The 25,549-nt window shown below is 34.0% G+C and overlaps 2 protein-coding genes across 2 annotated transcripts; both read left to right on the top strand.

Moving 5' to 3' along the window:
• The first annotated feature begins 8,715 nt into the window (after positions 1–8,715).
• Positions 8,716–17,011, top strand: LOC139527733 (protein unc-93 homolog A-like). The gene is made up of 3 exons (XM_071323373.1): positions 8,716–10,330; positions 12,470–12,740; positions 16,341–17,011. Exons 1-3 carry the CDS (start codon positions 9,386–9,388, stop codon positions 16,562–16,564), a joined length of 1,440 nt encoding a protein of 479 aa, XP_071179474.1. The 5' UTR covers positions 8,716–9,385; the 3' UTR covers positions 16,565–17,011.
• A 153-nt stretch (positions 17,012–17,164) lies between these two features.
• On the top strand, positions 17,165–22,730 carry LOC139527734 (protein unc-93 homolog A-like). The gene is made up of 3 exons (XM_071323374.1): positions 17,165–18,512; positions 19,494–19,764; positions 22,489–22,730. Exons 1-3 carry the CDS (start codon positions 17,628–17,630, stop codon positions 22,701–22,703), a joined length of 1,371 nt encoding a protein of 456 aa, XP_071179475.1. The 5' UTR covers positions 17,165–17,627; the 3' UTR covers positions 22,704–22,730.
• Positions 22,731–25,549: the final 2,819 nt, after the last annotated feature.

Raw genomic sequence — 25,549 nt, 5'->3', positions numbered from 1 at the left:
AAATTTGAATTGATATCAGTTTTGGAAAAAGGGAAACGGGGATGTGAAAAAAGGGGGGGGGGGGGTTAAATTTTTCTCATTTCAGATTTCATAAATAAAAAGAAAATGTCTTCAAACATTTTTTTGAGAGGATTAATATTCAACAGCATAGTGAATTGCTAAAAGGCAAAAACAAACTTTTAAGTTCATTAGACCACATTCATTCTGTGTCAGAAACCTATGCTGTGTCAACTATTTAATTTTAGATTTAAAAAGTTTGAAGAAGAAATCTTTAATTGTAAAATTTGTAAAATCTTGACATTTGTTTTGTGTAAAAAAAAAACCATGTAATGTCAAAAATTTGATCACAATCCAAATTCAGAGCTGTATCACGCTAGAATGTTTTGTCCATACTTGCCCCAACTGTTCAGGGTTCGACCTCTGCGGTCGTATAAAGCTGCGCCCTGCGGAGCACCTGGTTGTATCTTGCAACTATGACAAGCTTGTTTTACATAAGGGCTATTAAACAAATTTTTATGGTCTTTTATATTTTTATGCCCTCCCTATGTAGATGATCGATATTTTTTCTGGTCTGTGTCTCCTTCTGTCTGTCCGGCGTCTGTCCTATTATACACATTTTACCCATTGACCTCTCAGGGAGTTGTTGCAAGTGTTCTTTTACATGCTGAGAGTACATGAGACATCTGATTTAGAGTCCCCAATCTGACTAATCTAACTGTGTATGACAGAGAATTAGGGTTTAACTATTGAACAGGTCTAGAGATGACCATATTTTTGTATTCTTTAGTAATAAAATAGAAGAAGATATTGGTTACGCATAAATGACACTTCTACATTACATCATAAAGCATTCACAACATTTAGAGGTCTATAAATGGTTGTTAACAATAAACAATTGGATTTAGCATACTTATTTATCAAGCTTAAATATTATCATGTTTAACAGATACTTCAATCATAGTAATGCATAGTAAAAACACTGTCTTAATTTGTATGACCCACCCTTAATGCTTTAATGAAATTGATAAGAAATGCTTAACTGAATATTTAACCAACATAATTTACATTTTTTTTTTCTAATCGTGATGTACATTTTATGGAGATGTTGTAAATCGATCAGCAGTTGATTTCATGATATTAAATCCTATCAGAAGGTTGCAGTAACAAGTTAATATACTCATAGAAAGCATTAAATTTCAAAATGAACAAAATAAACAGTTTTCTTCAGAAATCAAAGTTCACCTGTCCTTTAACAACTGTTTTATAGTAGGTGGTATAATTAATTATCTACAAAAAATAAAAATAAAAGAAGCATAAGTTGGTTTGATATCTATATAGATAAATCATATGTAGTAAGAGATGAAATGGTATGCAGTGGGAATTAATGTGCAGCTATTTATAACTTTGCGATGAATGTGTTATCTCTGTCATGATGGGGGTTTGATGAGGAGGAAAAAAACATGGATGTGATTTTAGTACCTCAATATAGTGCATAGGGGGTTAATATTACACAATGGAAATGATTGGTAAGTTAATTAAATTTTTCTCTGGCAGGTGCTTGCTTCATTGATCTAATCTAGTTATTTCTGGATTTTCTGAAATACCTGGAAGCCAATGTTGTAAATCATTCATTTCTCAAATAAACTGAAATCAATTTGCAAAGCTAATGATGATAACTAATATAAGTCTTTTTATATACTTTTTTTTATATGACCGCAAAAATTTTAATTTTTCGTCGTATATTGCTATCACGTTGGCGTCGTCGTCGTCGTCGTCTTCGTCGTTGTCGTCGTCCGAATACTTTTAGTTTTCGCACTCTAACTTTTGTAAAAGTGAATAGAAATCTATGGAATTTTAACACAAGGTTTATTACCACAAAAGGAAGGTTGGGATTGATTTTGGGAGTTTTGGTCCCAACATTTTAGGAATTAGGGGCCAAAAAGGGCCCAAATAAGCATTTTCTTGGTTTTCGCACTATAACTTTAGTTTAAGTAAATTGAAATCTATGAAATTTTGACACAAGGTTTATGACCACAAAATGAAGGTTGGGATTGATTTTGGGAGTTTTGGTTCCAACAGTTTAGGAATTAGGGGCCAAAAAAGGGCCCAAATAAGCATTATTCTTGGTTTTCGTACAATAACTTTAGTATAAGTAAATAGAAATCAATGAAATTTAAACACAAGGTTTATGACCATAAAAGGAAGGTTGGGTTTCATTTTTAGAGGTTTGGTCCTAACAGTTTAGGAATAAGGGGCCCAAAGGGTCCAAAATTGAAATTTGTTTGATTTCATCAAAAATTGAATAATTGGGGTTCTTTGATATGCCGAATCTAACTGTGTATGTAGATTCTTAATTTTTGGTCCCGTTTTCAAATTGGTCTACATTAAGGGCCAAATGTCCAAAATTAAACTTAGTTTGATTTTAAAAAAATTGAATCCTTGGGCTTCTTTGATATGCTGAATCTAAAAATGTACTTAGATTTTTGATTATTGGCCCAGTTTTCAAGTTGGTCCAAATCAGGGTCCAAAATTAAACTTTGTTTGATTTCATCAAAAATTGAATAATTGGGGTTCTTTGATATGCCAAATCTAACTGTGTATGTAGATTCTTAATTCTTGGTCCCGTTTTCAAATTGGTCTACATTAAAGTCCAAAGGGTCCAAAATTAAACTAAGTTTGATTTTAACAAAAATTAAATTCTTGGGCTTTTTTGATATGCTGAATCTAAACATATACTTAGATTTTTGATTATGGGCCCAGTTTTCAAGTTGGTTCAAATCAGGATCCAAAATTATTATATTAAGTATTGTGCAATAGCAAGAAATTTTCAATTGCACAGTATTCAGCAAAAGCAAGAAATCTTCAATTGCACAGTATTGTGCAATAGCTAGCAATTTTCAATTGCACAGTATTGCACAATAGCAAGAAATCTTCAATTGCATAGTATTGTGCAATAGCAAATATTTTCAATTGCACAGTATTGCACAATAGCAAGAAATATCTAATTGCACAATATTGTGCAATAGCAAGAAATTTTCAATTGATTGGAGTTATCTTTCTTTGTCCAGAATAGTAGTTGAATCAACTTAAATCATTGTTTTATACAATATACAATGTATATTCACTTTTACTACCAAATGATAAATTAAAACAATCTTTACCATTCAGTGATAACAAGCACTTTATTTTACATTTTAATACTTTATGATGTATTTAAATGAGTAGTTATTGTTGCAAACTCCATTAGGAATTTGAATTGAGATCAGTTTTGGAAAAAGGGAAAGGGGGATGTGAAAAAAAAATGGGGGGGGGTTAAATTTTTCTCATTTCAGATTTCATAAATAAAAAGAAAATTTCTTCAAACATTTTTTTGAGAGGATTAATATTCAACAGCATAGTGAATTGCTCAAAGGCAAAAAAAATATTTTAAGTTCATTAGACCACATTCATTCTGTGTCAGAAACCTATGCTGTGTCAACTATTTAATCACAATCCAAATTTAGAGCTGAATCCAGCTTAAATGTTGTGTCCATACTTGCCCCAACTGTTCAGGGTTCAACCTCTGCGGTCGTATATAGCTGCGCCCTGCGGAGCATCTGGTTTTTAAATGGCCAATATAGATACAAGTATCTTGTCTTAAGAAGGGATAAATAGGTATTTTGTAAAATATCACTCTGATTCAAACATAATATTCTCTGAAACTGACATTATCAAGATGCTTTATTTCTTGATTGCCGACATATTTGTAGGACATTATTGACATGTTTTTCAACAAATAATCGACATTCCCATGGAAACCAACAGTGCTCCTCATCTTGTTGGCTTGTTCCTTTATTAACATGAAATGACTCCATACACATGAACTTTTGGGAGAAAGATGGTAGCATTATCCTTTAGCTGCAATTTTCTCTTTATGGATGCTTTCACTAAATAATTCAAATAAAACAATAACAAAGACAGCAACACCCATCAATTACTGCATGGTGAGAGTGTATAACTATTACGCAACCACACGATTACTACATCTGGTGTTGGTTCACCTTGTTCAAATAATTCAAAGTTAGGTGACTAGGATGAACATATCTATCCCATCGAACTTAAAAGACACACCAGATACAGTTCAGTCTGCCTAATATCTCGAAACTGACATTATCAAGATGCTTGACTTTCATCTAAAAATTGACCATGATGTTGATTGAAAACAATGCATGTGGTATATAGTTCCCACTTGACACGATATTAATGGACTTGAATTTCCATCATGATTTTCTTGACAGTGGGCTGCTAATTACAAGGAAGCTAGATAAAGTAATACCCCTTCGTATATTTTACAGACGCAATCAATAGTTGGTTTACCAAATTCAAATTCAAATCTTTATTGTCATAAAACTACATATTTATAGTTGTGACACAACATAACAAAATGAAAATAAAAAATAACAACAAGATCATTAATATACACAATAAAAGTAATTATTTTAAGAGTCCCCTGTCCTCAGTTCAATACCGACCGTTTAATATATGAAATATCTGTTATACAGATGACGAAGGATATGTTCCATTTGTCCTAACTTCAATCTCGTCTCCTCTTCTTCAAATGTGAGCTACCGAATTATTATTTTTCCGGTTTGTACTATTAACATAAGCAACACAATGGATGTTACAAGGTAAGTAAGATCTGCTTACCCTTCTAGAGCACATGAGATCACCCCGGTTTTTGGTGGGAATCGCGTTGCTCATTCTTTAATTTTCTATGTTGTTTTTTGGTGTACTAGTTTTTTTTGTTTTTTTTTTTTATCTTTCGGTCTTTTTCTTTCTTTTTCATGGTGTTGTCAGTTTATTTTCGACTTTTGAATTTGTATGGCCCTTTGGTATCTTTTGCCTCTCTCTGTAGCTCACATGGGCCTTATGTGCCATTAGTTGGTGTCCGTCCGACGTCTGTCGTCGTTGTTAACTATTTCAAGAATCTTCTCCTCTGAAACTAATACCTTCATACTGTAACTGAATGTTCCTAAGGCTATATATCTAGTTTATTAATTGTATCCGAAGTTTTAATCCATCGACAAACATGGCCACCATGGCTGAAAATAAAACATCATGAGGGGTCAAATGCATTTTTTGGATAATATCTCAAAAACTAACCACTAAAGCATTTAGAGCAAATCTGACATTGGCTGCCACTTGATTAGTTATTTTATGGACATTTTTCAGTTTTTGGGTAGTATCTTGAATATTATTGAAATTAAAGTCGATAAACTGTAAACAGCAAAAAAAAGTTCAAGAATGATCTACAAGAACCTTAAGGAGTATTTGCCCTAGAAAAAAAAATAATCGTGATTTGTTCATCTAGTTTGTTTACTTTTCAAAAATTATGTATATTGAATACTGATACTTGTCACAGATAATTTCGCTAATACTGTAATATCATATAGGCATTGTAAGTGCAAAAAAAAGAAGTGGAAGTGGACATTCAAAATAAAATACTACTTAGGAATCTAAGGAATAGCAACAAACCCCAGCAAAAATTTGGGGTGATGTGCATGCAGGAGGGGGAAGCTTTAAGTCTCAGAACATTGCACAATTATTCGATATTTATTTATGTGATTCTTGTAGAAGATGTTAGAAACACACCAATTAGACACCAACTCAAAAGACAACACTAACAAACCAAAAACATTTAAGAGGGCAGCATACAGTCTTCAACAAATGAACTGGTCTCTATACAGTATGGCAGTGCTCTGGACCTACACGTACAGTAATATAAACTAGAATGATCAAAACATATGGACAAAAATATTTACTGATTAATAGAGTAATTTTGAGATTGTTGATCAATTCAGTACAACAAGTTTTCAAACCACTTGATATTTATACATAACAATATAATAACATAATGTTTTGAACATGTTGTAATTTAGTACTAATTATACATGATAATTTGGACAGACATTTGGTGCAAGTCATTGTTTCGACACTACTGTACTTTTGTCAAGTAATAAAAGGTTATCTTCAACAGTTAACCAGCTTCGTGTTTGGTTGCAAATTTATGGTTTTTTTAGAACTTCAAAATAATATTGAGTGAGCAAATAATGAATTCGCATTGCATTTGTTGAGGACGAGAACATGTCAACGGCTTAATTATGAACTCTTCTTGTTTTTTTTAGGGAGCTACCATTTGATTTTTATGGGGGGGGGGGGGGGGGGGGGTCCTAGGATGAAAAATTTTGTCCTGCATTTTTTTTAGTTGTAATCTCTGTCCTGCATTTTTATTTTTCACTCTATTCGGTCCTGCCTTTTTTTTTTTAGTTTATCCTGACTTTTATTTACCTAAATTGTCATCCTGACTTTTTTTTTTGTAAGTGTCTCATCCTGCCTTTTTTTTTTACTCAAAATTCCTGTCCTGCCTATTTTTTTCAAATTTTATCCTAGCCCCCCCCCCCCCCCCCCCCCCCCATAAAAATCAAATGGTAGCTCCCTTAATCTGACACATGCAGTCAGTTTCTTACCGCGATAGTGTCAAGTGTACTAGTGATAACAGACAGACATATCTTCTCAAAGGCTGAGTGAAGACGCAACCAATATCAAATTTAAAAGTCTTTCACTTTACACATCTGGTTTCGAATCTTCGACCAGGTCTCTGCATTCGAGGGAATCACAGAACTGTTGGAATAGAAAGACTAGTATAGATTTTAAAAAAAAGTTGAAAAGTTTGATGAACTTAAATGAATATATAATATTTCTGCTTCAAGATTTAATAACGAAATCATTGGAATGTCGAATTACCAAAAAATAAAAAAATATAAAACAAGAATGTGTCCATAGTACACGGATGCCCCACTCCCACTATCATTTTCTATGTTCAGTGGACCGTGAAATTGGGGTCAAAACTTTAATTTGGAATTAAAATTAGAAAGATCATATCATAGGGAACATGTGTACTAAGTTTCAAGTTGATGTAACTTTAACTTCATCAAAAACTACCTTGACCAAAAACTTTAACCTGAACTTTGCACTATCATTTTCTATGTTCAGTGGACCATGAAATTGGGGTCAAAACTATAATTTGGCATTAAAATTAGAAAGATCATATCATGGGGAACATGTGTATTAAGTTTCAAGTTGATTGGACTTCAGCTTCATCAAAAACTACCTCGACCAAAAACTTTAACCGGACGGACGAACGGAGGCACAGACCAGAAAACATAACGCCTTTCTACTATCGTAGGTGGGGCATAAAAAAAACCTGCTCAGTTCCGTTCCCACACTGTAATAATGGTACAAGCATAAGTCAGACCGTTTTATACTCTTCTTCATATTTGTATTCTTCATGATGACTCTGGGGTTTTTAACCCCTTTTTCAAAATGGCTGGATCCGCGCCTGTACTTTACAGTGTGGGTTAAGCTCATTGTTGACCTGTGGTGACCTGAAGCTGTATGCCTTAGTATTTATAGTGGTACGCAATCATACCACATATTCTTGTTTTGTTTATAGCTATCTTTATTATCAATTCAATTTTTCAATTCAAAGTTTTATTGCCATATTAACTTTACAGTTTGTGACATATAACAACAACAAAAACAAATAAAGAAAATAACTAAGTAACTCAATATATATATATATACAAATTGTATATACCGTTATATGGTTGTTCATGGACAGAAGCTTCCGTAATTCCTGGACTAATATTACTAAAACAATGAACAATATGTTTTTGTTAATTTGTTGAACGCGAGATATTAGAGGCGGATCCAGCCATTTGAAAAAAGTGGCGGGTTCCCAACCCAGAGTAAAGGGGCTCCAACTATATACTCCCATTCAAATGCATTGATCGGCCAAAAAAGGGAGGTTCCAACCCCCGGACCCCCCCCCCCCCTTGAGATCCGCCAATGGATATGAATTGACAGTTGGAAAATAAGGTACCCTTTTAAAAAGAACAAAAACTTTGTATTAGACCACAGGACAACTCAATGCTCCGCTAACAGGACAGATAACAGCTGCGTGAGGAGAAATTTTAGGCGATAATGCATGTTTCCATTATTTTGTCACCCTTTTAAGCATATTAAGGAACTTTTACATCATGTTCAGTGGCGGCAAACCCAGGGGTCGGGCGTAGAGGCTGTTAGTTAAAAATTCATGTGTTCCACGATATGTTTACACAATATGAGTGTCGAATCGTCCAAAAAAAAATATTCAATTATCGAGCATTACGCTCATTGTCAAAAATCCTGGATCTGCCCCAGATTTTTTATTACTTATGTTTTGTGTTCCCGACTTACTGAATCAAGTTAAAATACGAGAAGAGTAATTAATATACATTTTTTGAACTTTTATAACTTTCATAACGCTTTTAAAACTTTATCAAGCACTGTAAAATGTATCCTTTTGCATGATATGACTGTTTGGGTCCGTGTAACACTAAGCAATTCAAAATTTCAAAAAGTTTTTCATTTTATTTGGGATTTTTGATAAAAGTTCTAAAATATCAAAATTCCCTTTTTTTTAAATTTTGATTGGTTCTTATTCAAGAGAATCAGGCGGAGAATAATTTGTTTTCGAATACAATATATGGTATGTTTACATTTTTTCATATCACATTTAAATAAGTATTTACACTGCATAAATATAGGGTAGATAATGGTGTACAACGGTCAGATAACTCGCTGATTATCATTATTGATAAGGGGTTATATTATAGTGATATCAAAATTATGAATTTGGGTACTTATCTAATACACAACGTGTGAAAGTCATGCACTTCTAATATGGATTACGAGTAGCTAAAAATGTGACCTCAGTAAACACGATGACAATGCTAAAGTTGACCTCTACACATTTGGATATTCATATTTTATCTTAGCATCTGACCTTACGACATCGTTTTTACTTACAGACTTATGGTAACGTCTGCTGATATACCGGGAAAATTAACCGAAGTAAGCTCAGCTATAATGTGAATTTTTAAAACAAGGTGACACCGAAAATTTCAACTTAAAATTGTTTGCCGTATATTTTACCGATACTATCCAATTTTCGGAGTTTATGATAGTACCGTGAATTTGACAGTGATTTCAGGACCTATATAGTGATGCTATCTTTCTGACTTAGTATTGCCGTCTTCTTTTTTTATCGTTTTTCTTGATTTGTGCCAATGTGTTTTCAATTTTTCTGTCATTTTCCGTATTCTGTGATGTTCCGTTTCTTTTGATGTTGTGTTGCCGTAGATTATTTAACATTATTGCCACGATATCTCTGGCATTCCCTTACCGTCAGATTGACATGCATTTCTTATTCTGAAATTTTGTTTTCATTAGTTTTATTCCTGGATTTGTCTTCTGTTGGATTACTACAAGTTTGTATCATCATACCTAAAATAGCAAACAAATTATGGATACCAAAATGCGTCGCATGTCTCCCCTTGAAGACGAAACCGGATTGGTTGACATGGACGAAGGAGACGTTAAAGGAAGAAAAAGAAAATTGCAAATGAACTTCGGGGCTCTGTGTGTCATCTGGCTATTCACATTTACAGCATATTCTGGTTTGCAAAATCTAGAAACCGCGCTGTATCAGGATGTAGGTTTATACACCTTAGCGGCTTTAACAGGTGGCGGTGTCATCGCATGTCTTTTAGCACCGACAGCTATAAGTTACATTGGATCCAAAGGAGCTCTTATAGTATCCTGGATTTGTCTTTCATTTTTTGTAGCCGCTAATTTCTTTGGTTTCATAGGAAGTGGCTTTAAATATTTGCTTGTGGTTGCTGGCGGTGTTGAAGGTCTATCTACGGGATTAATGTGGACCGCACAAGGATCTATAACCACGACAATAGCCATGGAGTATCATGAAATAATAGGGGAACCCATGGAGAAGACTCTAAGTACTATGTTTGGAATATTTTGTATGTTCTTTCAAAGTACCCAAGTGTGGGGTAATTTAATATCTTCTCTTGTTTTGCAACAAACATCCCAAATTACAAAACACGAATCCAATTTCACATTCTGTGGTGCAGATTTCTGTCCATCAGATGTTGCAGTGTTGCGAGGAGGCAAACACGGAAATAGCACTGGTGGGCCGTCAAGTTTGCCAGAACCTCGACTCATAAACATATTGACAGGAATATACTTAGGTTCTACTGCTGTCGGGCTGCTCATAACTATAGCCTTCTTAAAACCAGTGAAATCTTCAATGAGCGACAGTGGAGTGACACTTAAAGTCCGCCTCCTTTCTACTGTCCGTCTACTGTTTACCAATCTGAACATGTTTATGCTGGTACCATTCAGTTTGTATACTGGCATGGAACAAGTTGTAATGTATGCAGAATTTACAAATGTAAGCATTAGCAGTATCAATTTTCTTAATTTAAGAAGAAGTTTGTTAGATTATTATCATTTGAATATAAAAAAAAAACACATGCAGTTTGCTCATGCACCAAATACACACAAATATACTCAGTAGGCGTTGGTGATTACCAGAGGTTGTCCGTAAGTCTGTAGTTGCTCCAAATATACACGTAATAATATATGACACGGGTTATGTTCTTCTCATATGTTATGATGGTATGATACTAAACCTCTCACGGGGAGAATTGTGCCTGATATTCATATATGATGAAGATATAATTTTTCAATCAGTTTAATTGAAGTCTGGAGCTGGCATGTCAGTTAACTGCTAGTAGTCTGATGTTATTTATGTATTATTGTTTATTTTCTTTGGTTACATCTTCTGATATCAGACTCGGACTTCTCTTGAACTGAATTTTAATGTGCGTATTTTTATGCGTTTACTTTTTGCATTGGCTAGAGGTATAGGGGAGGGTTGAGATATCACAAACATGTTTAACCCCGCCGCATTTTTGCGCCTGTCCCAAGTCAGGAGCCTCTGGCCTTTGTATGTCTTGTATTATTTTAACTTTTAGTTTCTTGTGTACAATATGGAGTTAAGTATGACGTTCATAATCACTGAACTAGTATATATATTCGTTTAGGGGCCAACTGAAGGACGACTCTGGGTGCGAGAATTTCTCGCTGCATTGAAGACCTGTTTGTGACCTTCTGTTGTTGTCTGCTCTATGGTCGGGTTGTTGTCTCTTTGACACATTCCTCATTTCCATTCTCAATTTTACAGTGTATTTTTCTGATTATTTTCTCGCTTTCGTCTTTTATTTATTGGTATCAAATGATCTAGATAGTGTTAAAAGAATAGAGAATAAATAAATTAAGAAAAAAACTTGGTAGCCAATCAAAAACTTTCAAATTTCCCCCGTTTTAATTTGTACATTCGTCCACTGCATGTAACAGCACATATCCTGTCAAGACAATTTCATCGATTATCAATAAATATCAAAATTAACACTAAACTAACCCTAGGGATCGTCTTAATCTTGTATACTGTAGTTTAACCTATAGTTACTGAAAACCTTTCATTAATTAATATACCTTATGGAGTAAGGAACAACACCTAAATTGGTATTTCTTAATATAAGATTTTTTTCCTAGTACATGCTTGGTCGTTTGATTTGACCGTTTGATTTTCGCTCCTGACCAATGGTGTCCTTTCTGCTTAGTCTTCTTTTATTATCACAGTGTAAATGATAGTCTAAGGAGAAACACATATTAAATTAAAAAAAAAATCACAAATTCAAGTTGTTTGATTACAAAACACCAATATATTCAATGTGACAACGCACACAATGCATTAAAGTATGACAGAATTCCTTCTCCTTTTTCAAAATAGATATATCTATTTCCCAATTATAAGAGATACTGTTTACACGTCAATAAGACAGAAAACAAAAGTTTGAACGTTGAAATTTAACCCTTGAGACATTTAGAGAGCATGCCAACATAAGTCTGTGTATACAATATGTCTGGTAATAAATCGTCCTGAGTCTATATATACAAGTTTTGACTAAATGTCCGGTATGGAATGTTTTATTCACAAACGACGACGGATATGTTCCAATTGTCGTAACCACACTATCGTCCTCTTTTCTTCGAATGTGACCTACCGAATTAAATGTATCCCTGGGCCTGAACTTACAGCTAGACGGGTGCTACATGTGGAACAGGATCTGCCGACACTTCGGGGGTTACTGAGTTCACTCCCGGTTTTTTTTGTGGGGTTCATGTTGCTCGGACGGTCTTTAGTTTGCTATGTAGTGCTGTGTGTGCTGTTATTTGTCTTTTCGAGTTATTGTTGTTGCCATGGCATTTGCAGTTCATTTTCGACTTATAATTAAGAATATCCCGTAGGTAACTTCTGTCTCTCTATTTCAATGTTTATCAAAACATTTAACATTGTTTAACAAGAGACCAAAATGACCCAGAAATTAACAACTATAGGTCACCGTACGGCCTTCAACAATGAACAGAGCCCATACCGCATAGTCGGCTATATAAGGCCCAAAATGACAATGTAAAACAATTCAAACGAGAAAACTAACGGCCTAATTCATATGAATATTTTCAGTCATTCGTTGCCTGTAAGCTTGGTATAGAATGGATTGGCTATACAATGATCTGCTTTGGAGTATGTGATACCGTTGGCTCACTACTAGTAGGATTCATCGGAAAATTTACTGGACGGCCGCCATTATTTATCATTGCTACGATTTTGAACCTTGGAGTTCTTGGTATTATGAGATTCTGGTCCTTTAAAGAAGAAGTACCTTTTTATCTATTCTTCGTTATACCAGGTGTATGGGGATTAGCAGATGGAATCTGGCAAACACAAAGTGGAGGTATGTTTAATATTACATGTATTTCATATAAAACCTACACGAGCCTCGGAGGGTTTGGATCGGGATTACAGAATAGAGAATTATGGTTAAAAAGTGCCGATAAAATATAGAGAATGGAGAAAAAACAGAGAACAATTGAGTAATAAATTATAAAAGATAGAGAATAATGTTCAAGATAGTTAATGTGACAAATTGTATGAAAAAATAAAGAATTCAGACCTAAAAGGTCCCTCATTTAAAACTTCATATAAAAAAGAAGATGTGGTATATTGCCAATGAGACAACTGTCCACAAGAGACCAAAATGACACAGATATTAAAAACTATAGGTCACCGTAATTCATACATGTTACTTCTATGTATTTGTGTTTATTAGAGGAAGGTGTTCGACCCTTAATGAAACATTGAATAGCAATTGAAACATTGAATAGTAATTGAAACATATAAAAGTAGTTTCCTACACTGTAAATATACCTGACGCCTGACGCGTCCGGACGCGTTCAAAATTTGTATACCGAATGTACAATATTTAAACGGCATATGCTCATGCTTAGAGACGTGTTCAAAGTTTTAACGTTTGTGTTAAAAATATCAACATGTGTGTTCAGACACAGTGAACACCGGTGTTCAAATTCTGATCTAAAAAAGAAGATAGCTGTTTGTCCGATTTTCTATCCTTTTAATTATTGGCAAATTTACATAGAAATTAATTTAAAAATATGAATGTAAACGCAGGATGATGATCATGTGAATTTTTGACTAATATTTTAGTAATTGTGAAATATTAAACTTCAAACTTCTGGCATATATGTATAGTTTATGAACTTATTTTATTTTTATTACTAGTTTTACTTATAAGTGACATACTTATGCATATCTATGAGGCCTGTTATGATAATATCGTAATAAAAATATGTCGATGTTTATCTTATTTCACGATCCGTTCAGTTTATTAACATTACATGTTCAATCAGTGTTCAAATCGCTCGAAACTTTGAACACCTCGCGTTAAAAAAAATATACCAGGAATCAAATACCGGAAACAGATATCGGCTAATGATTTAGGCGGTTAAACGAAGAATGGATACACACAAGGAAGAGAACTGGAGAAGGGACTTCTATCCCACATGAACACGAAAGTTAAAGAAGTGAGTAACAAGTCAGTAGGATAATCTCCATAGGTAGCTCGATGGCTTCCTTGTTATTTTCTCATGTCAGATATATTTTTGTCAAATATTCATAACTGTAATATCCAAATTTTCAATATTCAACATAAAAGACGAATTAAAGAACAGGATTTAGATTAAACGTAAATAACTGTCAGCTTTGTTCTGGTGATTTGCTAAACTGATGAATAACCAATCTGTGATCGTGTGTCTGTTTTTCAGAATAAATGATGATTTTTGACATCCACGTATATTAGCTGAACATTAAGTGTTAAGAACTCTAACATCAAGTGTTCAAAAATGAAACACTAAGGCATTCAAAACTGAACACTACACATTCAATTGACGAACACTAAGTGTTACGAACTCTAACATCAAGTGTTCAAATATGAAACACAAAGGCATTAAAAACTGAATACCACATATTCAATTGATGAACACTAAGTGTTATGAACTGTAACATTAAGTGTTCAAAAGTGAAAAACACAGGCATTAAAAACTGAACACCACGTATTCAATTGATGAACACTAGTGTAAACATATGGAACACCATTTTTGACTTAGAAAATGCATTAGTTTTTTTTTATTATTTGCAGGAATCGTTAGATTGAAATGTTTTAATTAGGAACCGGTAGCCAATAATCACACAAAGGTCATTTCTGCATGCTATAAAGTGTTGGAAAAAAGAAAGATGTAAAAAAAGGTATGACAATATATGCATATTAATAGCTTATGTCGGTGTATCATTTCTATATCTGTATACCTTAGGTTAAGAAATCGACTTTTGTAATAAATAATGTCAAAACTTGCATTTCACTGCCATAGAATATCAATTTGTACTCTAGTATATATCGAAATTAAAGCATAACAACCATTGCATTTTTTTTATGCTTTATGAAAAACTCTCTTTTATTAATTTAAAATTTTATTTTGCAGGATATATAGACATTGCTTGTTGTAGAGGATTTGACATTGGAAGTTGATAACAACACATAAAATGCCACCCAGTTGATAGATTTATGTGAAGATGCACTGAAAAGTGGAGCGTACATTGTATGTGATCGTATAAGAACTGTTGGAATTTGCAAACTTTTAAACTTTCATTGTGACAAATATCTTTATCATAAACTATCTACTTATCACATTGACATGTTTTTTGGTTAGGATACACATGATGTAGCAACTATCTTGTCATTAGGGGTAAATCATTATTTGTGATCAGTTTAAGAACATTGTGTATGTGATTTCACTGACTGTTACTTGTGATATAATAAGGTATTCTTGTTTACTTTTCTTACATATATGCTCATTTGATTATATAAAGAATTACTTGTTAAAATATGTTTTATTGTTATATTTTGCCTGATTCAATATAGTTTTTATAACAGTTTAATTAAGTTTAATACTTATGGAAAATTATGTACGCTTGAAAATAGAACATGTTCCACATTTGAACACCATCACTTTGAACACTTATGTCAACTGTTCTGAATGTAAACGTCTGGTGTTCTGATTCTTAACATTTTGATTTTTAAACATGTTCTGTGCGTTCAAAAAGTGTTACATGGCTGTTGAACGCGTCGACGTATTAAGATTTTATACATTCGGACACGATAAATCATTGAACACTAATGTTAAGGTCTCTAACATCAAGTGTTCAAAAATGAAACACAAAGGCATTAAAATCTGAACACCACACATTCAATTGATGAACACTAGTGTAAACATTTGGAACACCATTACACGTTCAAACAGTGTTACAAAAAAGCGTTCAAGCAGTGTTCTATTTATTAACACTTAGATTTACAGTGTACAGTTATTGATGACATGCATGCAAACACCACTATCGTACTATATAAACTTCAAAGTTAATTTCGGCAGTAAAAAAAGAACTCTGTTGATCAAATATTATTTTGTCTCCGTGTTTTGACGATCAATTCTTTCGAATGAAAACATATAGATGGAACCCCTTTTAAAATGAACAAATCCGCTTCTGATGACATTTTTGTATCATCAGAGGAAAAGGCGAAGTTCAACGTTCTGTGGAATCAAAGTCGAAAACGCTAAATGGACGCATCGATCGGCCCCTATAAGATATACATTAATGAACGTAAAAGCGTATCATTTTAAATACCCAGATATGTGTTTGTTCCCTTTTTTCGATATAGCGGAAAATTCATTACATTGCAGGACTTTTAGTCCACCATCAATGACACCAGCATGCAGTGTTTACATTAAAACGCAAGACCCTATGCGTACATTGTACGTGTATTGATGAAGAAGTAATTCAGAAACTATGCATCTAAAAGGTTTTAAAGCCAATTATACATAACAGAGACAAAGGAAAGAGTGTAAAAAATATAGAATATAAAATACAAAAGGCGTTCATGTAATATGATTTCGATTTGACTATGATATCATCTGGTTTATTTCAGCCTTGGTAGGCTCTGCCTTTACAGAAGACCAGGAACCAGCGTTTGCCAACCTAAGACTGTTCCAGGCTCTGGGGTTCACTGTGGGTTATCTATATAATGTACATCTATGTGAATACATCAAACTTTATATAGCAGCAGGGACGTTAGTTGTATCCATGGTATTTGTGGCTATTGTAGAAATTAGGATCCGCCTGAAGAACAAACCAGATGAAAGATTAATTTAACTCTTATTTTCAATTAACACTTTAAAATGCGTTGATTCATCTATATATTCATTTAAATATCTATATAAATAAAATGAGGTCCGGGGTTAAAAAAAAACCGCAAATGATCAAAAAGGAGACTTTTGGTGTACTTTAAATCAGTTATTTAGTTTTAATTATTATCATTTCCTACATGTTTTGGAAAATAAAATTAATGTTTTTATTCGTAATTTTATTCATTTAAAAAAAATTGTTTTCGAAATTAACTTTAAGTCATATGAAACTTTAAATATAACATCAAAACTACAAGAAGCTTTTACAAATGTTATCACCAAGTTAAACATTGTCTGATTATTAAACAATTTGAATGCCATCGCAGATAAGTTTATACCGAATTCTCATTCTAAAATTGTCAATGCCGATTTTCTCATCCTTTTTTGCAATAAAAACATTTTGTAGGTCGATCGTTACTGTTGTTTACCTTGGTATATATAATGTACGTACAGGTAGAGGTTTTCTGTTGATACGGAATCCTTGGAGGATCAAAAAGGTTTGTCGGCCTTTCTGCTAGTATTCGTTGGTATTTTACCTTGAACAACATGATAACATTTGAATTGATATTTACTTAATTAGCATGTTTGACCATTATAAAATATTGATACATGGACATTCTCATTTTGAAATTGAATTTGTATTTGAATTGCGTACGTTTCAAAATATGGTTATTCTTTTTAAAAAGTAAAACAATGACAGAAATAAATTATAAGTTGCTATTTATTTTGTAAAAAGAAGTTATAAGACTTGAATAACAACGCAAAAGACATGTCCAGTACATAATGTCAATATCATAATTATCCGGTAATTTTATAAAGATAACAAGATTTCAGTAATCTTGAAGGCGTCCTGGAGCTGGCCGGTCATTAGTTTACACATCTACGATGAAATGAATACGTACAACAGATGTAAAATTTAATTCAATATTGATTTACAAAACTATTGATAACAGAAAGTGCAGTCCGAAAAAAGTGCATTTTGTAAAAAGTACTTTTAGATACTGTGACTCTTATAACCATAAAAGTTAATAATGGAAGTTGTCACCGAAAAACAAAATTCACACAAAGAAGACGTAAGGGAACAAAAAAGGAAGCTCTTATTCAATTTTATGACAATATGCTTTATATGGCTGTTCATATTTACGGCATATTCTGGATTGCAAAACTTAGAGGCGGCAGTAAATGCTGTAACTGGACTTTATTCGTTGGCAGCAGTGACTTCCGGCGGAGTTATTTCCTGTCTCGTAGCTCCGACAGTTATAAGTTATATTGGATCTAAAGGAGCTCTTATTGTTGCATGTATTTGTCAGTGTATTTTTGTAGCCGCTAACTACTATCCAAAACCGTATATTTTAATAACAGGCGGCGCCATTGTTGGTTTATCTTCAGGACTATTGTGGACGGCGCAATCATGTTATGTGACAATGATTGCCTTAGACTATCACAAAATAACCGGAGAATCGTTAGAAGCAATACTCAGTAGATTGTTCGGAATATTTTTCATGGCTTTTCAAAGCACACAAGTTTGGGGCAATCTTATTTCGTCAGCAGTGTTCCAGCTAGGCGGTGCATCGACGGAACAGACTAACAACACTTTTTGTGGTGCTCAGTATTGCCCCTCTGAGCAAACGATCAGTAACGGAAATGAGACTTCTGAAGCTGTCGTTAGACCGGACCAACATTTAGAAATTACTCTAATAAGTATATATTTAGGGATCACATTCATTGGTTTACTCCTCACGGTGTTTGTTCTTAAACCAATCAAATCATCCATGAGTGACAAGTATTCTACTTTAAAGGAACGATTAGCTGCCAATTTGAAACTACTTTTTACCGATCTAAATATGGCCATGATAATTCCGTTCGCCCTTTATACCGGCATGGAGCAGGTTATGATGTTTGCTCAGTTTACAACAGTAAGTATATACTGAGTAATAAAGAATTGGTAACACACACCAAGGATACAAATCCTTGGTAACATGTATTTTGATTTAAAAAAATAGACAGAAATTTCCAAAGTTGCGGAAATATATTTTTTTTAAATAAGGAGATGTGGTATGAATGCCCACGAGACAACTATCCACCAAAATTCAAAAGAAGTTGATGTATGCAATTGTATGTGAACTACCTTCACCAATGAGAAAAATCCATACCTTAATTATAGTCGGCTATAAAAGGCCCTGTCATGGAAAATATGAAACAATTGAATTGAGAAAAACTGATGGCCTAATTTATAACAAAAACATTTACGAAACACAAATATGACAGACACGAACCAACGACAATCACTCAACTACAAGCTCCTGGCTTGGGGCAGGCACATTTATATAGAATGTGTCGGGGTTGACGTGTTTGAAGGCGCAAACCCTTCCCCTAAACTGGTACAGTGGTTTAACAGTACAACATTAAAAAAAACCTAAACAATATGTTGAAAAGGGCTTAACTCGTCAGATCGATACAATGCAGAAAAACACATCTAACAAAAACACAGACCGGACGTTGTCAGAGAATTTATACATGATCCCTCATAACAAAAAAGAACGAAGTACAGTACCGAGAGTACTCACAGCTACTGACAGCTAGTTCAAAGCCAATGAACTAATAAAATATCATATATCTAAGACTAAAATATCAATCAATTAATCGCTTAAGTGCATCTATAAAAAATAAGATGTGGTATGATTGCCAATGAGACAACTCTCCACAAGAGATCATATGACACAGAAATTAACAACTATTGGTCGATGTACGGCCTTAAACTTCAACAACTGTTCATTTGTAAATGAATGCAAACAGGTCGATTGCAGACATATCCATTTTACTTCAATATCTACTATATCTACTTATACTGTGCTTTATAGATAATTATGCATATAATTTAGACCTGATTTTTTTAGTCATTCGTTGCCTGTAAACTTGGGATTGAATGGATTGGCTACACGATGATATGCTTTGGCGTTTGTGATACAGTTGGATCTCTACTAGTTGGAATAATAGCTAAATATACCGGAAGACTAGTATTGTTCTTTTTCAGCGCTTTCCTTAATTTAGGTGTCCTGGTTTTTTTACGTGTATGGTCTTTAAGTGGCCAGGTTCCATTTGAACTTTTTTTTGTTATACCAGCTGTGTGGGGACTAGCAGATGCGGTGTGGCAAGCTCAGAGCGATGGTATGTTTACGAAAGAGATAGCTATATACATTGTTTATATAAAAAAGAAGATGTGGTATGATTGCCAATGAGACAACTATCCACAAAAGACCAAAATGACACAGACATTAACAACTATAGGTCACCGAAAGGCCTTCAACAATGAGCAAAGCCCATACCGCATTGTCAGCTATATAAAAGGCCCCGATAAGACAATGTAAAACAATTCAAACGAAAAAACTAACGGCCTTATTTATGTAAAAAAAATGAACGAAAAACAAATATGTAACACATAAACAAACGACAACCACTGAATTACAGGCTCCTGACTTGTGTCAGGCACATACATAAATAATGTGGCGGGGTTAAACATGTTAGCGGGATCCCAAAAATATTTATAATTACTTTGACTTGTTGACAAAAATATAAACATTTCAAGAAATTTAAACCCCACAATAATATACAGGAATAAATTCATGGACATACATGTATATATAGCAGTTTGACCAACCCTAATTTTGATCATTGAGAAGCTTGACTTCTCTTTACTAATTGCAGAGACGTTATATGTCTCTGCTTATAGTATGTAATTAAAACGTTCAGCTAATTTTTAAAGAGTTAACTCTCTTAAGTGTTATATACTTACTTACAGTACTTAATTGCTGAAATATACAAAAAATTAAAATAAGGTGGTAGAAATTGTAGCTATTAACATGCAGGGGCGTAGCTAGGCAATTTTGATGTGTACGCAATGCCGGAGAAGGTAGTCATACGGCCGGGGGTCTTGGGCCGATCAAGGCTCCCTGAAGCTCTGGGGTAAATGGTGCAAAATCCTGCATTCTCGCAATTTCCGAGGACTTAAAATGACCTCACAGAAATCTTACTTTCAGGAGAAAAAAGTCAACTTTGGAAATAAATAATCAGAGAAAAACAAAGAAACCCGTACTGTTGGGCTTAACAATTTGTTTTTTCTTTTCTTATGTGTAGTGGGTTAAAATGGCTTGATTAGGTATATTTTATTTGTTACCTAATCATGCTGAACCCACTTTACATTAGAAAACACAAACTAATTTCTAAGCCAACACTGTGCAACTTAAATGGTATTTTTCTTATTGAGAAAATACATAAATAAAAATTCGAATCAGACACATATCTTTATGTTTTATTTTAGGAGTGAACAAGCAGTGTTTTTCAGCTTTTTTTTTTCTCTCAAAGTTAATTCTGAAAAATCGATGCCCATTTCCTTTCTTTTTTTCTACTAAAGATGTCCAAAACCGTGTCTGTTTTAATTTTTTTTCTTAGTATATGTTCAAAAGACCGAGTCCAGATAAACGATTCGTTTTCATTGTATTTCTCAACTAGGTCTTCACTCTTCTCATGGTAGTAAAGAACCGTTCTGCCCGCGTTGCCGTCGAGACCGGCATACAGGCAAATACATTAAGTATCTGAAAGATTCCCGGGTATCCTTGGTTTATAACATTTAATGTTTCCTGCAGCTTGTTAGGAATGTTATCAAAATATCCAGTCCATTTTTTAACCATCTCCGAATTTCGATCTTGAAATTCGTCTTTTGTAACATGGGCATCATCTGCATTCCATTAAAGATTATGTCCCCAACAGCTAAAGTAAGTTGGTCAATGATTGTGGAATTAACTTTTGTGCGACATAACGTGGCTCTGCTGTCAGAAGTCTTGTATTCAACTCTGCTATCAAATGATCGACGAAAGGTAGATACATGTTCAGTTTCATAAGAATGAATTGATGTCCATTGTCTCTTAAAAATGTCATATTTTATTTCATCAGTTATTTTGGAATCTTCAGAAAAAAATGTCAGGATAAGGAGGCATAGAAGACGTGACAATTGTGTTTTGACACCCGAAGGACTCAGCCATTTTAAATTGTTTGTATCAGCAACAGAATCACGATGCTGATTTCGTAAATGAAAAGGGAAGACTAGTTTTCGGAACGGAATATAGCTACAAACTGATCATTAACATATTTGTATATTTTTTTTTATTAACTTCATTACTTTAGTTAAATTCTTACTAGATTTACCATATTTTTATTTTTTTGGAGATTTTCGATGTGTACGCAACTGCGTTTTTGCGTACGGGTTGCTACGCGCCTGACATGCATAAATAGTACAGTCGCATGTTATAAAGTATGGAGTGCTTAGAATGGTCGTTGTAGGCAAAATCTGACATCAATAAACTTATTGTCCTCTAATATAATGTATCCTTAGTGTAAGTGAAAGGCTTTGGCAAAACAGGTTTTAAAAGATTGCACTGTATAGAATATTGTTGTACACTCACATGCAGGTAATCCGCCGATATTAGAGTAAAAACACCATTATAATTTAATACCTAATTTCTTTGATCCTAGCTTTCGGTAACTATGGGAATTCTTTTATCGTTGTTTTATACTTACAATTACCTGTTACACATTCCGAATGCGCTTTGAGCTTAATGAAAAAAAATCCCAACGTTTCAAAATTTAATCAAGAATAAATTAAACTATTCAGTGGCGGATCCAGAAATTTAATAAGTGGGGTCCCTCTGACTGACCTAAGAGGGGGCCCGCTCCAGTCACGCTTCAGTGATTCCCTATATAAGCAACCAAATTTTTTCCAAAAAAGGGGGGGGGGGCGGGCCCCCTGGGCCCCCCTCTAAATCCGCCTCTGCTATTGACGAATATGACAAATTGCTGCTTTATTTGAATTAAATATTTTGTTTGTTTATTTTTCAGCATTATTAGGCTCAGTATTTCACCAGAATCCAGAAATAGCATTTTCTAATTATCTGATGTTCCAAGCTATGGGACTAGCAATAGCGTACATATATAACATCTACCTCTGTGAAGAAATGAAATTATACATTCTTGGAGTAACTGTCATCATTTCCTTGATATTTCTATGTATTATTGAATTCAGAGTTCGAAGGAGGAAACGAGAGGAGAAATAATAAGAGTATAATTTGTGAATCTTTAGTGTAATGAGGCCCCTCATGGGGGGTCCTAGTAATCACATAATCACCATTTTTTTGCCAATAAAATCACATAATCATTAAATATTTGCTTATCTTTAGTAATCAAATAATCATAAACTAAAAATACAGTCCTAGGTAATCAAATAATCATGAAATATTTGGCTTAATAATCAAATAATCATTAAAAAAACGGCCAAGTAATCACATAATCAAAAACCCCATGAGGGCCCTCTGTAATGGCTTCCATGTTACTGTCGCGCTTTGTTGTTGTGACGATAAAAATGTTGTAAATAAACGATAAAAATCACACGAGACTTGGTCTAAATAGTCAGAAGCTTCGTGTCATTATGAGGTAAATCTGTTAAGGGATTCTCATTGGTAAATATTTAATTTACCTTATTGCGTGTGAAGCAAAGGCTTACATAACATCTGATTGAAAATCATATTTGGGTATGTGAGCGTATCCGTGAGTGAGACTGGGAAATCAATGATAGTAGGTAAAAAAAAATGACCGTGAAGTGTTCAATCAAGTTGGCAATGATGTGTTGAATTGATATTTTAATGACGCAATGTCAAACGTAAAAGTAATTCAAATAGAGTTTTGTTCTGTCTTTATTATTCAATTGTGTTTGCATCAGATATAAATTATATTATAATTTTAACTTTCGAATACATAATCAACTTGTAAGTCTATTTTATATCAGTTCATGAGTTACAAGGCGCCCACTAATGAATGTATCACTCATGCGTATCGTTATCATAGGCGGATCCAGGGGGGGGGACCCCCCTTCGTGGGAAAAATTTGGTTGATTATATAGGGAATCATTGAAGCATGACTGGAACCCCCCCCCCCTTTTAGGTCAGTCAGCGGGCCCCCTTAGGAAAAGTTCTGGATCCGCCACTGGTTATACAGAATAATGATCTTGCATTTTATTTACAACAAATAACCGAAACAGCAAAAGATGCAACTAAGTAACGCTATATCAATAATAAAATTGAGAATGGAAATGGGGAATGTGTCAAAGAGACAACAACCCGACCATAGAGAAGACAACAGCAGAAGGTCACCAACAGGTCTTCAATGCAGCGAGAAATTCCCGCACCCGGAGGCGTCCTTCGGCTGGCCCCTAAACAAATATATATATACTAGTTCAGTGATAATGAACGCCATACTAAACTCCAAATTGTACACAAGAAACTAAAATTAAAAATAATACAAGACTAACAAAGGCCAGAGGCTCCTGATTTGAGACAGGCGCAAAAATGCGGCGGGGTTAAACATGTTTATGAGATCTAAACACACTTTCCTGATTGTGCTGAGCCATTGCAAATGTTACGTTCCTATAAACCGTGTATGCTTAAATTATAGATAATTATCTATAAACTGATATAATTCAAAGTCTAATAAAAATATGAAACAGGTATCTTCAAATGACTTGTTTTCGAATAATGATAATGTTCATTTTCCCCGGGTGAATGGGATAGTATAGAAGTTGATGTAAACATGCGACGAATTCCTAATTATTATGCCAACGCCAATCACGGTGCAGTGAAGTTCTGATGACAAAACGGTCTGCTCCTAAAGTCAATTTCCAAAGTGGAAAATAAAAAAGACTTAATACGATTAATACATGTGACGTTTTCGGGAAGGGATTTTTATAAACATTCTCGTCGCTACAGGTCCACTGGCTTGGTTTGTTTTAGTCCTGTAAGGTGTTTTGAAAACAGGTATACATGTAGAAAAAAATAATCGATGCCAGATTTATTTGTGTAGGGTATCATACATAAGACAGCAACCAAATTTACGCGAAGGCCAAAACTCGGGTTTCTGCAATTGATAAATGTTTTTACAGTATTTCAAGCTCTTAGTTAAAAAGAAATTGTGGATAATTTTACAAAGACTTTGAAACATATGCAATCATCACAAAACCTTATGAGATAACTATCTACCAGATGTTAGAATATATACGTCACCATACGACATTTAACAATGAAAAATACTCCTACTGCACTGAAAGCAATAAAAGGATCCGACATGACAAGTGTAAAAAAATAATCAAACCACAATACTATATCGGCCTTTGCTCTATTCTAAGACTACATCTTTTCAACCAATTAAAACTGCAGAGCAATATTTTGAATGGATGAAAACCAACAGTATGTCATCATTTATGTACAAAACAATTATAAACGAAAAGCAAATATAATACACAGCAAAAACAATAATTAATGAAATTCAGGCTCGTGATTTTGATACAGACACACGGCGAAATTTTCGGGGTTAACCATGTTTGCGGGTGCACAACCCACCTCTAACCTTGGACAGTGGTGTTAAAGCGCAACATACATCAACAAAAGCGCTGTTTCTTTCCTTTTTTTTGTTTTTACTGTGCATGTACTGGTGTTGTGTCCTGGATGGATAACCCATATCCTTTCTTTTCTATTATGTAAGAACTAGCAGCAAAAATTATGATCAGTAGAATAAGGATTGATACACAGCTAAAACAATTAAATAGAAGACCAATATAAAGACAGAAAGTGACGACCAGAGAGTCGCACATGTATTTACTTTACTTCATAAAATGCTAATGTGTCTACACTTTTCAGAACCGACTTGAAACTGATTTTCTCTCTAGACATTTTCCAGCAGGAACTATAATATAAGTTTACCATAATAAGTACAGGCAGAAACAAGTGGTTTTGAAATCATCACGCACAAACATAAAATTGTAATTTTTAAAATACTTTATTAGCATTTCCTCTTCTCCCCAAGCCCCCTAGCAATATTTTGAATGGATTAAACTCCAAAGCAAAATAACATA

Source organism: Mytilus edulis, chromosome 6 (genome assembly GCF_963676685.1).
Source record: "Mytilus edulis chromosome 6, xbMytEdul2.2, whole genome shotgun sequence".
NCBI lineage: Eukaryota > Metazoa > Mollusca > Bivalvia > Mytilida > Mytilidae > Mytilus > Mytilus edulis.
The sequence above is the reverse complement of the archived record's forward strand: the minus strand, read 5'-3'. Positions and strand labels throughout refer to the sequence as shown.

What these genes read in the sequence shown, in the direction of transcription:
- LOC139527733 (XM_071323373.1), top strand. Translation starts at nt 9,386, where the DNA reads ATGGATACCAAAATGCGTCGCATGTCTCCCCTTGAAGACGAAACCGGA. An exon ending in TGTATGCAGAATTTACAAAT is followed by an intron (nt 10,331 to 12,469) that starts GTAAGCATTAGC and finishes GAATATTTTCAG; the next exon opens with TCATTCGTTGCCTGTAAGCT. An exon ending in CTGGCAAACACAAAGTGGAG is followed by an intron (nt 12,741 to 16,340) that starts GTATGTTTAATA and finishes GGTTTATTTCAG; the next exon opens with CCTTGGTAGGCTCTGCCTTT.
- LOC139527734 (XM_071323374.1), top strand. Translation starts at nt 17,628, where the DNA reads ATGGAAGTTGTCACCGAAAAACAAAATTCACACAAAGAAGACGTAAGG. An exon ending in TGTTTGCTCAGTTTACAACA is followed by an intron (nt 18,513 to 19,493) that starts GTAAGTATATAC and finishes TGATTTTTTTAG; the next exon opens with TCATTCGTTGCCTGTAAACT. An exon ending in GTGGCAAGCTCAGAGCGATG is followed by an intron (nt 19,765 to 22,488) that starts GTATGTTTACGA and finishes TTTATTTTTCAG; the next exon opens with CATTATTAGGCTCAGTATTT.